The sequence below is a fragment of the Neovison vison genome, chromosome 3 (assembly GCF_020171115.1).
Source record: "Neovison vison isolate M4711 chromosome 3, ASM_NN_V1, whole genome shotgun sequence".
In the NCBI taxonomy this organism is placed as follows: Eukaryota; Metazoa; Chordata; class Mammalia; order Carnivora; family Mustelidae; genus Neogale; species Neogale vison.
In genome coordinates this window covers 171,165,275-171,180,167 of record NC_058093.1, presented here as the reverse complement: position 1 = coordinate 171,180,167, position 14,893 = coordinate 171,165,275, and the positions used below count along the sequence as shown (strand labels likewise).

General features: G+C 53.5%; 1 protein-coding gene and 1 long non-coding RNA gene across 4 annotated transcripts in view; one reads left to right on the top strand and one right to left on the bottom strand.

Annotated features, from left to right (window-relative positions):
* Positions 1–12,921, top strand: part of CABLES1 (Cdk5 and Abl enzyme substrate 1) — a 111,542-nt gene extending 98,621 nt beyond the window's left edge. For all 3 annotated transcript variants that reach the window (XM_044243280.1, XM_044243279.1, XM_044243281.1), the window contains 3 exons: positions 7,045–7,151; positions 8,361–8,568; positions 11,616–12,921. In XM_044243280.1, the coding sequence (XP_044099215.1) occupies positions 7,045–7,151; positions 8,361–8,568; positions 11,616–11,756 (456 nt within the window). In that variant the 3' untranslated portion in view covers positions 11,757–12,921. The remainder of the gene's footprint in view (positions 1–7,044; positions 7,152–8,360; positions 8,569–11,615) is intronic.
* Positions 12,827–14,886, bottom strand: LOC122902985. The gene is made up of 3 exons (XR_006383901.1): positions 14,829–14,886; positions 13,328–13,487; positions 12,827–12,886 (listed from the first exon to the last, which is right to left on the bottom strand). It is a non-coding gene; the product is annotated as an uncharacterized LOC122902985 (long non-coding RNA).
* Between the last annotated feature and the right edge of the window lie 7 nt (positions 14,887–14,893).

Sequence of the window (14,893 nt, the reverse complement as noted above, 5' to 3'; positions counted from 1 at the left end):
CTGTGGAGGGCAGGAGGATAGGAAGGCAGGAGGGACTTAAGGGGCCCAGAAGTGGAAGCACCTTTTATATTGTTTCTCTTGAAAGCACACCAGCAACTTGTCAGCTCTGAGACCCTCTTTGTTCTCCAACACTATTATTAGGGTATGCGTAATACCACACCCCTGCTCCCTCTGCTCCCTGCCTCACCTGCCCCCACCATCTCCCGTTGCATCCAGCTCCCCCGAGGCCCCCACTGCACAGCACTGTGTCTGCTGCTGCGAGCCTGAGGAGGCCCAGGTCCCTTCCCTCCTTCCTACTGTCAGTCAGTCTTTGTTTTCTTTAAAAAGCAAAAGATACCTCCTTGTGTCCGCAATAGATGTGGTAGACTCTTCCAGATAGATAACTAATGTCTGGTCTCACCATCTTTCCTGTCATCTTGGAGGGTAGTTAAGGTGGCCTTAACAGCAGGCCTTCCTGACTCTGCCTCCCATCTCTAGCAGGTTGGGCCACTTTCTCAATTGCATCTCCAGACCTTGTGCATTTGGGATGGTCTCCTTCCAGCTGACTTTCCTCTGTTGCCTCCTGTGTAGCTGTGTGCACAGCTTCCTTGTGGGCAGGCCGTGGCATGACGGTGCACCCGAGCCACCTCTCATACTGAAGGCGGAACGACAAGCACCGCGGGGCTGGAACTCTCTGTCTACCGTGTGGCCTGGCCCAGCTGTCGGCCTCTGCCCTGGACTATAAGGAGCCCTACGTCTGGCAAATCCTGTGGCCTGGAATTAGGTGGCTTTGAAAACAGTGGCCACTAAATCTGTCCCAGGCCAGGAAGGAACCACACCAGCTTCATAGCGTTTTGATTTGTAGTAACGTGTGCTGGCAAAACTTGGGCATTAGGAGTCTTTATACAGTCAGACTCGTAGGGGAGCTAGCACATAGCAGTGCCTCACTTTGAATTCATATCCTCTGAAGCCAGGACCGAATAACTGGGGACCCATCGTACCTCTGTGCGTGCAGCTCAGCCTCAGGGACTGCAGCCTCAGCTCACCTCTGTCGCTGCAAAGAGGGTAGCTGCCTTCCGGGTGGTCGAGAGGTCCTGCCTTTCAAGAGGTCATAAGGCACCCTCAAGACAGGACCACACGGGAGAATTGTGGCTGCTTACATTCCAGAGAGTGCTTCTCAACAGGAACTGGAGCAGAGGACAGCAAGAACTGTCATCCCTTCTGGAAACTGCCTGACCTAGTGGCCGTGGACTCGGGGTGATTCAGCCAGTACCCAGAGTCTGGGCGTTGCAGCGCCATTTGGGAGCAGTGGGCCCAAGGTGCAGCAGGCGAGCAATGGGCTGGGAGCACATGGTTGCTGTGGGGGCTGCCCACTCAGCTGCCCTGGTTGTGGATCCCAAGCAGCTGAGTTTAAGTCAGACTGAAACAGCCCCACAGATGTCCAGGTGCCCTGCAGCTATGATGTGAAGCAGATGGCAGAGAAGCCAAAGGAAGGACCTGTAGCCCAGAACATGGAGCGGTTTCACTGGGCCACCCAGCTACTGAGCGGCAGGGCTGGGGCTGACCCGGGGCCTCTGGCTCCATGGTTTGTGATCTTCCCCCACAGAGCCACAGCTCAGAGAAGCAGAGACAATAGCAAGACTGAAGACAGAGCAGTCCCAACAAGTAGAGGAGGTAGAGAAAGGAGAAACTGGAAGGGCTCCCACACACCAAGGCCAGGGCCAACAGTGCCTGCTGCCTGGGTAGAAGCCAGGGCCCATGGAGGCAGCTGTGTCCAGCCTGGGAAGAGCAGCTGGGATCAGAGCACGGCAAGGCTGTGTAGCTGCACCATTAGGAGCAAACACCACTGCACTGAGGTGAAAGGTGTCCCCCCAAAATACAGGTTGAGGTCCTAACCCCTAGTACTCCAGACTGGACCCTTATTTAGAAGTAGGGTGTTGCAGTTATAAACCAGTTAAGCCGAGGTTTTACTGGAGTAAGGTGGATCTAACCCAGTATGACTTGACGTCATAAACAGCCAGAGAGAGGACGGCCACGTGGACAGACGCGTGGGGAGAGCACCAGGTGATGACTGGCAGAGACTGCAGTGATGTCTCTGCAAGCCAGGGGCTGCCCAGGACTGCCAGAAGCTGGGGAAGCAAGGAAGGATTCTAGCCACGTTTTGAGAGGGAACAGAGCCCACCTGACACCTTGATCTCAGACCTGTAGCCTCCAGAACTGCGAGACCATAAATTGCTGCTTGAGCCGCGCAGCCTGTGGTGCTGGGTGACGGCAGCCACAGGAAACTAAACGCAGCCACTTTTGCATTCTCTGCCTTCCTGAGGTGCTCAGACTGACGTCCATAGTTTACCACCGTCCTCTTCCTGTCTTAAGTCATGGAGGCCTTTCATTGCCCCAGAGGCCAGCCTTCCCTGCTGCCATATGTCAGCAAATGGACTGAAATGATGGCCTCATTGGGCCCCGTGCAGCAGCCACAGTCATCCAGTAGTCTGTATTCTCTTCTTCCCTGGATGCCTTTGGACTTCCCAGAGCAGCCACCCTGGAACTGCTGGGCCCAGCTCTCCCATGTCCAGTGGAGCCCTTCCCCCACCACACGTCCTGACAGCTGCCAGCCACGTGGGGGTCAGAAAATGGGGGGCCTCGGCAGAGACGGAGGTTTGCAGAGATCCTCCACCCCCAAGTGGACCATATCTACTTTAGAAATGACCCAGAGTAGCCCAGCATTAGCCAAATAAGTGGAGGGTGAGGCTGCCGGCAGGCTTCCTACTCCACTCCAGGAGCTTTGGCAAGATGTGACTGTTAAGGCTGGAAATCCCACACGGGAAGGATGACAGAGTGCAGCTTCTGTACCTCTGGACAGCAGAGCCAGGATCTAGAGGAATCTGTCACCCAGAAGATGAAGTCAAGGGCTTTCTCCCAGCAGCTGCCATGTGCCGCCCATGCTGGAAGCCAGGCATTGGGCCCAGGACTCCATGCCCGCTCACTGGCCCGCCCTCCGTTCACCTGTCCAGGATTGGCCTGGAAGTAAATGCATGTGTCCACTCCTACTCTCAGGAATAGTAGGCTCTGGATCTGTACCCCAAGAGGGCAGGCTAGGGCAGGGTTGTTTGTGAAAACAGTCTTTCCTAGGCCCAGGGCTGTAGACTGAGCTGGGTCATCAGAGTTCATGGGGTCCTTCTGAAATTCAGTCTGGTCAGGAAATGGTGTGTGAGGGCCCCCGGGATAAGTCTCGGCGCCCTGGGGAACTGATGACATTGGGGCCTTATCCTCCAAAGCATCCCCCATGGGCTCTGTCCTTATCCCATGTCTTCCCAGGTGAGATTCACTTAGGGTATCGGTCAAGGCCATCAGGGAAGGTAGTGTGTGCATCAGTGATGGTTCGGTTACAAAGAACGGCATCCATGCAAGCTAGTTTATAAGGAATTTATCACCGAGTATTGAACAGCTTGCAGAGTCACTGGGGAGGCACGCACAACTGCCTAAATTGGGATTTCAGGAATGACCCCAGGACCACCCTGCAGAGCCAGGCCACCGGGGGAGCAGCCGCCTGACCTCGTCCCTGATCAGGGCCCGGAAGATGGTTGGGATCGGGCACCAGCGGCCAGTTTCAGACATGGCAGTGCCACCGCCGCCTTCAGGCAGCTTCAGATCCATGCTGCCTGCTGTGGTCTCCCCCAGCAGAACAGGCACCCAGGAATTCAGGACTCCTGCTGTGACTTTTCTTGGCAGCAGGAAGACCAGAAGCCCAGCTTCTGTTTCAGTGGTGCCTTCTTGCGCCGGTGTGCAGGCCACAAAGAACTCGAACGGTATCTGGAATCCTCCCCAGACAGTCCCCTGTCTGGACTGTTGTGTGCAGTGAAGGCCAATCATTGGAAGAGGGACCAGGTCGCTGGAGGTTGGGGGAAGGTGACCCCACAGGAGTGGCTCCGGGCCAAACAGTGGCTGGGTGCCAGCCCTGCGAGGAGACTCTGCCGGGCGTGCAGGTCCCCTGGGCAGCGTCACCATGCAGATGACTTCCAGGGCGCTACCCACACGCCCGGACTCAGGGCACCTGGGGCAGCCTGGTCTCTGCCATCTCCTGCCTCCTTGCTCTTGATTTGCCGGTGGCCTTTGGGTACACAGTGTTCTCTCTGTTTGCTCCGGGAGAAACCTGTGAAGCAGCCCCGCCAGGTGTTCTCTCCGGGTGTCCATCCTTTTTCAGGGACGTGGGAGGCCAAACGTCTTTCTCAGGGCTGCCGCCTTGCTGGAGGCAGAGCTGCCCTCCAGCAGCCGGCCCTTCCTTCCTGCCAGAGTCTCGAGCTGTCTCCCCTGCTCATTTTAGCCCGATGAAGAAGATGCAGGAAGGCAGTGCAAGCGGCGAGCTGAGAGCTCCGGCTCCCGGTGCTGGCCCCGCCCCTTCCCCATTCCGAGTTTCTGCCTCCCCATCTGGGAGATGGGGCTCATGGCTGCAGGCTGCTTCTCTGGCCGCGGGAAAGCCGGGGTGTGTGTAGCTCTATAGAACATAGAGCAGAGCTGCTGTGGTTGCCATAGGCAAGGCTCCAGATTCCCCTTCCCACCCCGGGAGATCCTTGCTTGGAGCTCCCGGGGCTTCAGTCCACAGCAGGGCTGGTGAGTCTTTGCTTAAGACTTTTGTCCACTGAGGACCAGCAGAAGAGGCTGTCCACAAGAGTTTGGGATGCCTTGTGTGGGGTAGAAGAGGTCGGGAGGGCTGGGTATTTTGGAAACAGAAGAATTGGCTGATGGGCCAGCGGGCCCAGCTTGAAGTAACCATGTTAGATGTAGCTCCCCATTCTGCTGCCTGTTCCCTAAATGAAAAATTGTACATCCTGTTCCACCCCATCTGTTCGGGATGATAAACGCATCTTGGAGGGCTGCCACAGGGGAAGCGCCTGCTCTGCGAGACACTAAGCGGCCTCCATGATGTCCCGTGCTCCCCTCCTCTGGGCATCCAGCAAAACCTCGCTGCGCACAAGTGTGTGCATGCGTGTGTTTGCACGTTGGGGCCACAGGGCCACTCCCTTGCTCCTTGCCTGCACATCGCAGGGGCACAGGGCAGCTCCCGGAACGGGCATGTCTGGGGCCAGCTGAGGGGGAGCCTTCTTGACCAGGCCAGAGAGACATGGCGCCACGGAAGAGCTCTTGGCATTGCACCAAGTCTGTTTCCACCCAGTATCTGAGAAAGTTCTGAACAAGTTTGGCGGAACCGTTTTGAGTTCGTCTCGCTGTGGTTTCGCTTTTACTCGCCAAAGCTGCTGTTATGAAGGTGCTGTTAGGATCGATGTGAGTGGGGTCATGTTGGCTCTTTGTCTCCTCTGGGTTATTAACACACACCAGAGGCCTTCCACATGCCTGTACTAAAGTCCTGTCCAGCCAGGCATCTTCTGAGTGGAGGTGTTTACGGATAGCTGTCCGCTGGTGTTAGAGCCGTGGAGGAAAGTGGTGACGCATCCCCTGGAAGGCGCCAGGCCACAGAAGCCATCCCCAGGATCTGGCCTTCTCAGCAGAATCTGCACTTGCTCCTTTCTCGGGCTCTGCCTGGTGGAGAGAATTATCGCCTCCAGCCAGCCAGGGAGGCGTCAGGCATTGTTGCTGCACCTCAAAAGCAGAATTCCAAGGAAGAGGAGAGAGGCTAACCTAGTGAGGCCTGGCCGGAGACCCCGTTTCCTTCAGAGTTAATACTGTGCAGCGCAGACTAGCCAGGAAGACCCAGGGCCTCAGAAGCCTCAGAAGGAGCTCGAAGGAACCACTCTTTAAGGGTGGCTAGGATTAGAAAGGGGGAGGGGAGGGAACTGGCTCGATCTGTAGAGCATGCAGCTCTTGATCTCGGGGTTGTGAGTTCAAGCCCCATGTTGGGCAAAGAGCCTACTTAGAAAAGAAGGGGAGGGGAAGAGGAAGAAACCCAGGGTTTAAAGGACTGTTACTGGTAGCTGACATCATGTACATGCAACAGAAGGTTATCCAGCCTTAAAAAGGAAGGGAATTCTGACTCCTGCTGTACTGTTTGACCCTGGAGAACATGATGCTGAGTGAAACAAGCCAGGCACAAAAGGACCAACACCAACACCGTGTGATCCCACTCACAGGAGGGACTGAGAGGAGTCAGGTTCAGAGACAGAAAGCAGAATGGCAGTTGCCGGTGGGAACTAGGGTGGGGGTGGAATAAGGACTTGATGAAAGGGGGACAGAGTTTCAGTTTTGCAAGATGATGAAAGTTCTGGCGATGGGTGGTGGTGATGGCCACGCACCAACGTGGATGTACTGTGTGCTGCTGAACCGCGTATTTTAAAATGGTTAAAATGCTAAGTTTTGTGTGATGTATATTTGTGTGATAGATATTTTCCCACAATGAAAAAGAAAATGGCTAACATTTATCGAGTGCTTGCTGTATGCCAAGCGCTGCACAGAGCCCTTGACATGTCTCATAGTTCTCCAAATAGCCATGTGAAGTAGGCACTGTTAGCTGCTTTCATCTTAAAGTGTAGAACCTGATGTTTGGGGTCATTGGATAACGCCCCACAGCTGGACAACTAGTGATGGTCAAGTGTGGCTTGAAGCCTCGTGTGTGGGTGCCCACACCGTGCCCTAAACGCTGTGCTGTCTGAATACCAGGCTGAGGCACAGGAACTGAGAGAGGGGCTCCCTCCCTGCCAGACCCTGATTGCTGACTGTCTGGAGGCTGCTGCTTCCCCATGTTGCCTGGTCCTGCTGTAGCACAGATTTGCGTTCCAGAGACCGTGTCCCCTTCAGGCGCTCAGGCTCAGCGGGGCTCTTGCTGTGCCTCTCCTCCGGGGCTTCCTCACTGCTGCGGTCAGAAGTTGTAGGATGGCCATAATGTGCACATAATTTTGTAACCTGTGACCTGAGTGGCTCAGTCGGTTAAGCATCTCCCTTCGGCTCAGGTCATGATCCCAGGGTCCTGGAATCAAGCCCCGTGTCGGGCTCCCTGCTCACTGGGGGGTCTACTCCTTCTCCCCACCGCCATGCGTGCTCTTTCTCTCTTTCAAATAAATAAACTCTTCAAAAAAATTATTGAAAGAGTGACCAGAGTTGCCCAATCTGTTACAGACCACAGTAATCGACTATGTGAAGCCCTCAGATCTCAAGAAGGACATGAATGAGACCTTCAAGGAGAAGTTTCCTCACATTAAGTTGACACTCAGCAAAATAAGGAGGTACGTGAGGCTCAACATCCACTTGAGCTCTCCACTCAGACCCTCTCCTGGCATGCATGCAGCTCACTTTTTGTATGCAGGTTCCTCGTGTGTAGTTCAGGGAAATAAAACAGGGGTGTGCGGTGAAGAAAGGCTCACCTGCCTCTGGCTGACTCCTGCCTCTGTGAGCGAGAGCTGAGGGAAGCGGGGCAGAAGGCGGAGCGCTCAACTCCAGTTGACATGGGTGTGAGGGTAGTTTCCTTATGTGAAAGAACCATTATTTCCTACTGTCCTAGGCTCAGCTATCCAGTCAGGGTTATGTTACAGAGAACTCGGAATAGGAAACATTCAGTTCTCTGCTTTCTCAAATGTAGACAAGGCAGAAAAGAGTTGGTTTGATAGCCTTTGAGGGAATTCTTTGCCCACAGCCTTCCACCCAAGAGTTGCCAGCCAAGCACTACCTTTAAGCATTTAGCAGAGAGCAGCCAGAGCAGAATCAGGCCCTTGTTTCCCCTGCAGCAGACTGGATTGACTTTTTAGTGACCCACATGTGCTGGGCCAAAGAGGAGCCGCCTGGGGTTGTGTCTGTCTAGCAGGACAGACTCTTCAGTGCACATGGTGACAGAGGCTAGACTATATGCCAACATAGCGTGGGAGTATATGCCAGCATTTATATGCTGTGTAGCCCAGTGCTGATTTGACTCTGGCATGTTCCAAGCCAAAGACGTGAGAAAAATGGAGTATTCCCACTGTGTCCATTTGCTGGGTAGCATTCTTCAGTACACTGGCCATTGTTTTGTTAGCCTAACCCCTCTTCTGCCATAGTTCTGAACATGGTGGACCCTCAGCAGAGTTGATACCAAGCACCTAGTTTCTTTCTCTTGGTGTTTCTGTGGATTGATCGTAGGACCCCTCAGTTTCCCTCTTTCCCTTTGGACAGCTCTAGGCTTAGTTTCCAGAGATCCTCAGACACCACCTGGGTTCAGTGTGGTCTTCGTGTCCCCTGTTGAGGTGGTCTCCAGTTCCACCAACAGAGAAGAACCCTAGAGTTTAACTCTGTTGCCTACAGAGAATGGAAAGTTCTTAGTCCTCAGGATTTGTTCCCATTCCACGTCACCCTTCCGGGAATGAGAAAAAGGAAAGGTTTTCAGGATGGACTAGTCATTTTCTTCGGAGGCCTCTGAAACTCCCAACTTCTAATAATGTTCCTTTCTTCCTGTGTTTCTCTAGTCTGAAGCGAGAGATGCGGAAGCTTGCCCAGGAGGACTGTGGCTTTGAGGAGCCCACCGTGGCCATGGCCTTTGTCTATTTTGAGAAGCTCGCCCTCAAGGGAAAGCTAAACAAACAGAACCGGAAGCTTTGTGCTGGAGCGTGTGTACTGTTAGCAGCCAAAATCGGAAGTGACCTCAAAAAACACGAAGTCAAGCATTTAATTGATGTGAGTGACCAGAGTCATGTTGGCTGAGGGAGCACGTGGGAAGAGCCTACTTGGTGATCCCGCCTGGGAGAATTTCGGTTGTTAGCTGAAAGAGCAGGGCTTGGGGGTCATCCCGCAGCAGCGGTCAGGCCCCCCAGCTCAGGCTATTCTGGAACAGAGGAACCACTTTGACGAGACCGAAGATCCCCAGTATTGGGTCTGGCCATAAAAATCCCATTTTCAGACACCCTGAGGGGCGAACTTACTCTCAAAGTCACAGAAGCCATTGTAATGGGAAGGGGACTTGGGGGGCGTTGTGACCACAGAGCGTCCGTCAGACAGTTTGGCTCAACAGACCTCGGCTTCCTGTGGTCTTAACTTGCCTCTTCTTGGAGGAAGGGCATGGGTTTGATTGAGTGGTTTCTCCTGCTTTTAAAGGAGTGCCCCATCAAAGCAAGGAGACCCCGATCTTGGATGGATATGTGAGTGCCTGTAGTCATAGAAAATTTGAGATATAGTGAAACCAACAGATCAGGAGACAGTTGCCATTGAAAAGAACGCTTCTTACCACAGTTCCCAAGGGAAGTGTTTTAGTTCTGTCTGCCATAGCGAGATCCCATAGCCAGGGCGGCTTAAACAACAGACCTTTATTTCTCACAGTTCTGGAGGCTAGGAAGGCCCAAGATCAAGGTGCCAGCTGCTTCGGTTCCTGGTGAGAGCCCTCTCCTTGGCGTGTGATGGACAGGTTTTTACTGTGTCCTCACATGGCAGGGAAAGCTAACAAGCCTTCAGCTCTCTTCTTACATCGCGAGGACTGCACTCCTCAGCCTGATCACCTCCCAGAGCCCCCCACATGTTGGGGGATAGGGTGCCAACATAAGGATGGGGTGGGGAGGGACATCATAACCATAGGGAGCCATGTGGGGAAGTACCAGGTTGGTCAGGAGGCAGAAGAAGGGGGAACTGTGGGCAGGAGACTCTGTTGTGGTTCCTATGGGAAGGAACAGGCCAGGCAGGGTAGGCAAGCTTCAGGCTGTCTAGTGAGAGTCATTTCCGTGGACTTGGGCTGAGGCACTGTCCTTACTTGTCTCCCTGGCCCTGGGTGCTAAGGGCAGGTGGAGTGCAAGAGGCAGAGTGAGGAGATGGTCGGGGTGTGGGCCTTGGATTGGTGGGTTCGCACAAGAAAGATGGGCCCACTGGCAAGTTGTGCACCCAGGCTAACCCTAGGAGGAGCTGAGCTGCCCAGGCAAGAAGGACCCAGAATTCAAAGCATCAGAATACAGCCTCTCCAGGTCGTGGCTATGACAAGGCCCTGTGTATGTGTTTGTGTGGCTGGCTCCGTTGGAAAGGAGAAAAAGCAGAAAGGGAGCTAATGGAGGTACTTCCCACGTAAGAGCATTCTTTTTTGCTTTAATTTACCATTTTTACTCCTCTTAAGATTTTATTTGACAGCAAGAGGGACCACAAAGGAAGGAACACAAGCAGGGCGCGGGGGAGAGGGAGAAGCAGGCTTCTGGCTGAGCAGGGAGCCCAATGTGGGGCTCAGTCCCAGGACCCTGGGATCATGACCTGAGCCAAAGGCAGACACTTAACAACTGAGCCCCCCGAGCGCCCCATTTTTACTATTTTTAAGTGTACAGTTCAGTGGCATTGAGTGCATTCATACTGTGCGGCCATCACCATTGTCTGGCAAAACTGAAACTGTGTGCCTGTTAAACACCAACTCCCCCTCTCACCCATTCCTGGCCTCGGCCACCACTGGTCTGCTTACGGTCTCTGAACCAGACTCGAGCGATCTCACCTAAGTGGAATCATCTCCTATTTGTCTTTTGTGGTGAACTTATTTCCCTTAGCATTAGGTCTTCAAGATTCATCTGTGTTGTGACATGTCAGAATTTCCTTCCTTTTTAAGGCTGAGCAGTATGTCACTGCATGTCTGTTCCACATTTTGTGTATCTAGTCAGCCATTGATGGGAGGAAGTGTTCTTTAAGTCAGTGCCTTACTGCTCCTAAGAAATGGTGCTCGTCTAACGACTGTACTTTTAGGAACGTGGAGGGGGATCTTTGGTTAACAAATCGGAGAATCAAGAGGTGTACATAGATTTTCGATGAACTGATCTTTGTGCATGTGATGCTACGTACATCGAGTTGTATTTGAGTAAGACACCATCCGGCAAGAGCCGACCGTGTCCACGCAGGGCACTTACAGGCTGTGATTTGACATTTATAGTAGCAACAAAACTGATGCAAGGTCCCAGCCCAATTAGAACCTGAACGTGGGCACAAACGGCTCTGCTGGTGGGTTTTGTTGTTGTCCTTGTTTTTATTAAGCCAAAGCAGAATGCACTCCGGCAAAAACAAGGACTTCCCTCCCCACCGTGCCCCCGGGTGTTCGCTTTCACAGCTGGCTGGAGCCAGAGGCAGTGCAGGAGGGGAGCCCCTGGGCACAAGCTGAGCACTGCTGTCCACGTGCACACACTCCAGCTGGGCGATGACCTGAAAGGCAGGTGATCTCAGCAGGTCTTGGGGTCCTTGTGTATGAAATGAAAGGACCAAACTACGTAGTCAGTTGCCCCAGTCCCAAACTTACACGTCGTTACTACTATTGTAGAGGATATGGTATCTTTTTAGTCTTCCCTCCATGCCTGAATCCTCTACCATTAACAGGTAGAGGTTGAATCCCAGTCAAGGTGGGAGCTCAACATTGCAGTTTACCGCACACATCCCCTTTGACAAACTTCTTACCCTCTTGACTCCCATCTTCTCTCATCTATCAAGTGGACATAAATGTAGCATTGACCTTGCAGGATTCTTGAGAAATGAAGTCTGGGCTGTATGGCAGTCTTCTGGCAGACTGTGTATCCTGGGGGAGGTTCAGTTCCTTCTCCACCTGGACTGAGAACAGGAAGTACAGCTGATGCCCGCCTTCCATCCTCCTAGTCTTGTCCCTAAAGGGTTTCTCCATAAACACTCATTAGCTAGGGGAATAGAGAGCTTACACATGGAAAAAGCCTCAGAATTTGATTTCAAAGCTAAAATGCTCTTGGTTTCCTTTCATTCTGTTGCAGAAACTGGAAGAGAAGTTCCGGCTGAATAGACGAGAACTGATTGCCTTTGAATTCCCAGTGTTAGTGGCCTTGGAGTTTGCTCTCCACCTGCCGGAGCACGAAGTCATGCCCCATTACAGACGCCTGATCCAGAGCTCCTAGCACAGGCCCCTAGGAGGGGTAGAGACCACTTCCTCTGAGCCCATGGAACAGCACTTACTACTGGAAATGCAAAAACAGAACTCGACATACCAACCTTTTTTCTTCTCAACATGTTTTTGGGTAGAAGCAGTACTGGAGACTTTTTAGGGAGTCCTGGTCTGGCTAGCCAGGATGAGCCGGGAGTGGTTTATTACACAGCAGGGGAGGGGAGACCTGTGCAGAAGGTGGCAGAAGGCCTTTTGGCTTTCCCCTGGTAAGAGTTCCCCACTGTCCCCACCTTGGGGTTTTCCCCCGGGCCCATCCAAACCTTGAAAGCGTGGTTCAGGGCCTCCCCTGCAGACCTGATCCAACTCAGGAGGACAAAGTTCTAGAACAGAGTGGGGGAGAGCTTTTAAAAGATACCCTCGCTGTATCAAAAGAGTGTGCCAATCTGTTTTTGTGTCCGCTCTTGGAAGTGCACTCCCATCCCGTCCTGTGCTCCCCCCACCCCACCACTGGGTGAGAACGTGAGTGTCTGAGAGATTCCCCGCCAGCCATCCTTGGACCACAAAGCCAGTCCCGCCCGCCAGAGAGCAGCCTGACCTTCAGTCATTAGTTCTAAGTATTCTCTGGGTCATGACATCCTCTGCTCTTAGAAAATGCCATAGTTTCTGTTACCACTCCTACCACCAACGGGACAAAGGACAAGTTCTCGGTGCCGGTCACAGGGAACGGCGTGGCGGGTGGCGCCCTGTGCCTTCCCGCACCCGCAAACGCTGACGTTGGCCCTTGGCACCTCCCGGCTGTGGAGCGGCCGGGGCTGCGCTCCGTGGTGTGTATTCCTGTACTCTACGTTAGAGTGCGTCATAGGCACATTGACTGTGCTCGCTCCGTATCACAGGTTTTCTCAAACTCCACAGTAGGCGTCAGCCACCCGCTAGGTGTTCGGAGGCTCCTGACAACCGGGACATGCGGCATCTGGAGCCGCAGCTCTGTCACCCGAGGAGGCAGGGACTGCTCGATTCCCGGACAGCTGTCTGCAGAGCTGTGGCTGGAACTCGCCCTCACCGGCCTCCACGACCTGTCCCGAGGCACGTGGCCCCAAGACATCTCCCTGCTGGAGCTCACCTGATAGGAGGCGGCCTGGGGCCCTGTGAAAAGAAAATTAAAATATTTTGTTTCTATATACATGTATGTGTATGTGTAGACGCCTGTGTGGTCCCGGTCACCCCTTGCACTGTGTGCCTGCTTCATCTGCCATCCCCACTTGCACACTGATTCAGAGCCACCACCATCCCCCGCCCCCCAGGAGGAAGGGGCCCCAGGGAGGCCGAGCACACACAACTTTGCTTAGCAGAGCTGGACTGAAGCTGATGGGCACACAGGATGGCGGAATTTAAGAAACCGCTGGGGAGAGAACAGAATCCTCCTCCAGAGCCCTAGATTGAACTGAATTTGGTACTAAATATTGTACTTTTGGTACTAAAGCCTGTGACTTTCCTTGGCTGGATTCGATTCTAAGACTGTGATTTTGTCAGGGGCCATGGTGAACGCAGTCTCTAAAAATCAACTCCCAGTTAAGGGGCACCTACCTGGTGTTGAGGCAAACTGGGAACAAATCACGAAGTGTTCAGAGCATCTCTTATCACCTGAACTAAACATGCCCTTGACCTTCCTCTCTTGGTGTCTGTCATTTTCTGCGTCTGATGAGCCAGCCCAGGTTCCCAGCCTGCTCGGCTCCCTGGTGAGTACCTGGCAGATGAAAGCATTTCTGAGGAGCAAGGCCACTGGCATCTAGAAATTGCCCACAGAGCTCTCCACCATCCATCTGCCTTGAATGTCCTGCCAAGTTTAGGGGGATGTCTAGTGGGTGACCCATGCCACCAGGGTCCTTCCTGGGTCTGAAAATCAGGTTAGTTGTATTGGGGTCTGTATGAACTTGGGAAGTTGTTGGTCCATTTATTTTTCTTTTAAAGACTTAATTTTAAACTCCATTTTGGCCTGTGGGGAGGGGTATAGGAATGGAAGATTTTGTCAGGAGGCTTCTTTAGCTTATCCTTGACATAAGCTTTCTCAAGGTAAAGGAGGAGGAGACTGAGGGTAGGGGATGAAGGTCACCACCAGAGCTCTCCCAGTGACATGCATCCCAGGCAACCTGGGCTTTTGACAAGGAGTCCAGGAGCCTGTGCCTATGTGGAGAGGAGGAGGCCACTTGGCAGACTGTTCTAGAAGACCTTGAGGTTCTACCCTTTCACCCTCCACCACAGGGGGCAATTTCAGCCCCTTAACCAGCCCCGCTCCCTCAGACCGGTTTCTTCAGCTCTCCCCTTGCACACAAGTCTGGAAGGAAGCCGTGCCTACTGCCTAACTGCACGTCCCACAGGACCACACTAACTGGATCATTCTCCCAGACTGGGCTTCTCTCCTCTAGTCAGCCTTGATTCTTCAATAAGAGACGGATACCAACTGGGCAGAAAGGCTCACACAGCTACCTGGGGAGGAAATGGCAGCAGCCGCTCTATCCTGGAACAACAGCCCTGCCGGGGGAGGGTCTGTTCCCCCCGCCCCCAAGAGTAGCTGCCCCAGGGGCCTGAGCCTGGCCCAGCCCAGTGACAGCAGAGGTCACTACTTTCCCTCCATGTCCCTGGGGTAGACCTCAGTGGACACAGGAAACATGAAATGCAAGGCTATTCGTGTTCTTTGTGTGGGTTTTCCTTGTTTTTAACTTAAAAACTCCCCGTCTACGGTTTTTCTGGTCTTCACCCACCTGGCCCATTTTGGGGTGGTCCCTTACTGCACAGAAACCGCTCTACCACAGGCCCTGCCCTGCCAATGGGGGAGCAGGCAACACTGGAGAGCCTTCCGTCCTCCTTGTTACTCTGTCCTATCCTCTCTATTTCCCCAACAGCTAGAATAAAACTGTTTATAGCCCCTGCTGCCGAAGAACTCTCTCAGACATTTCCGGTTCAGGCCTGAGCAGTGGCCTCTCCCTCCAGCCCCTGCCTCTGGCTGCCTCTGTAAGATCAGAGCCTGAGGCTGCCCTGCCCCCCTGGCCATCTGCTGGAGAACATGTGAGCCCTGTAGGTTTGTTACCAGTTCATCGGTCCTTGATAGGGAAAGTCCTTCAAAGAAAGGGAGTGGTGAGGGGGGTGGCCGGA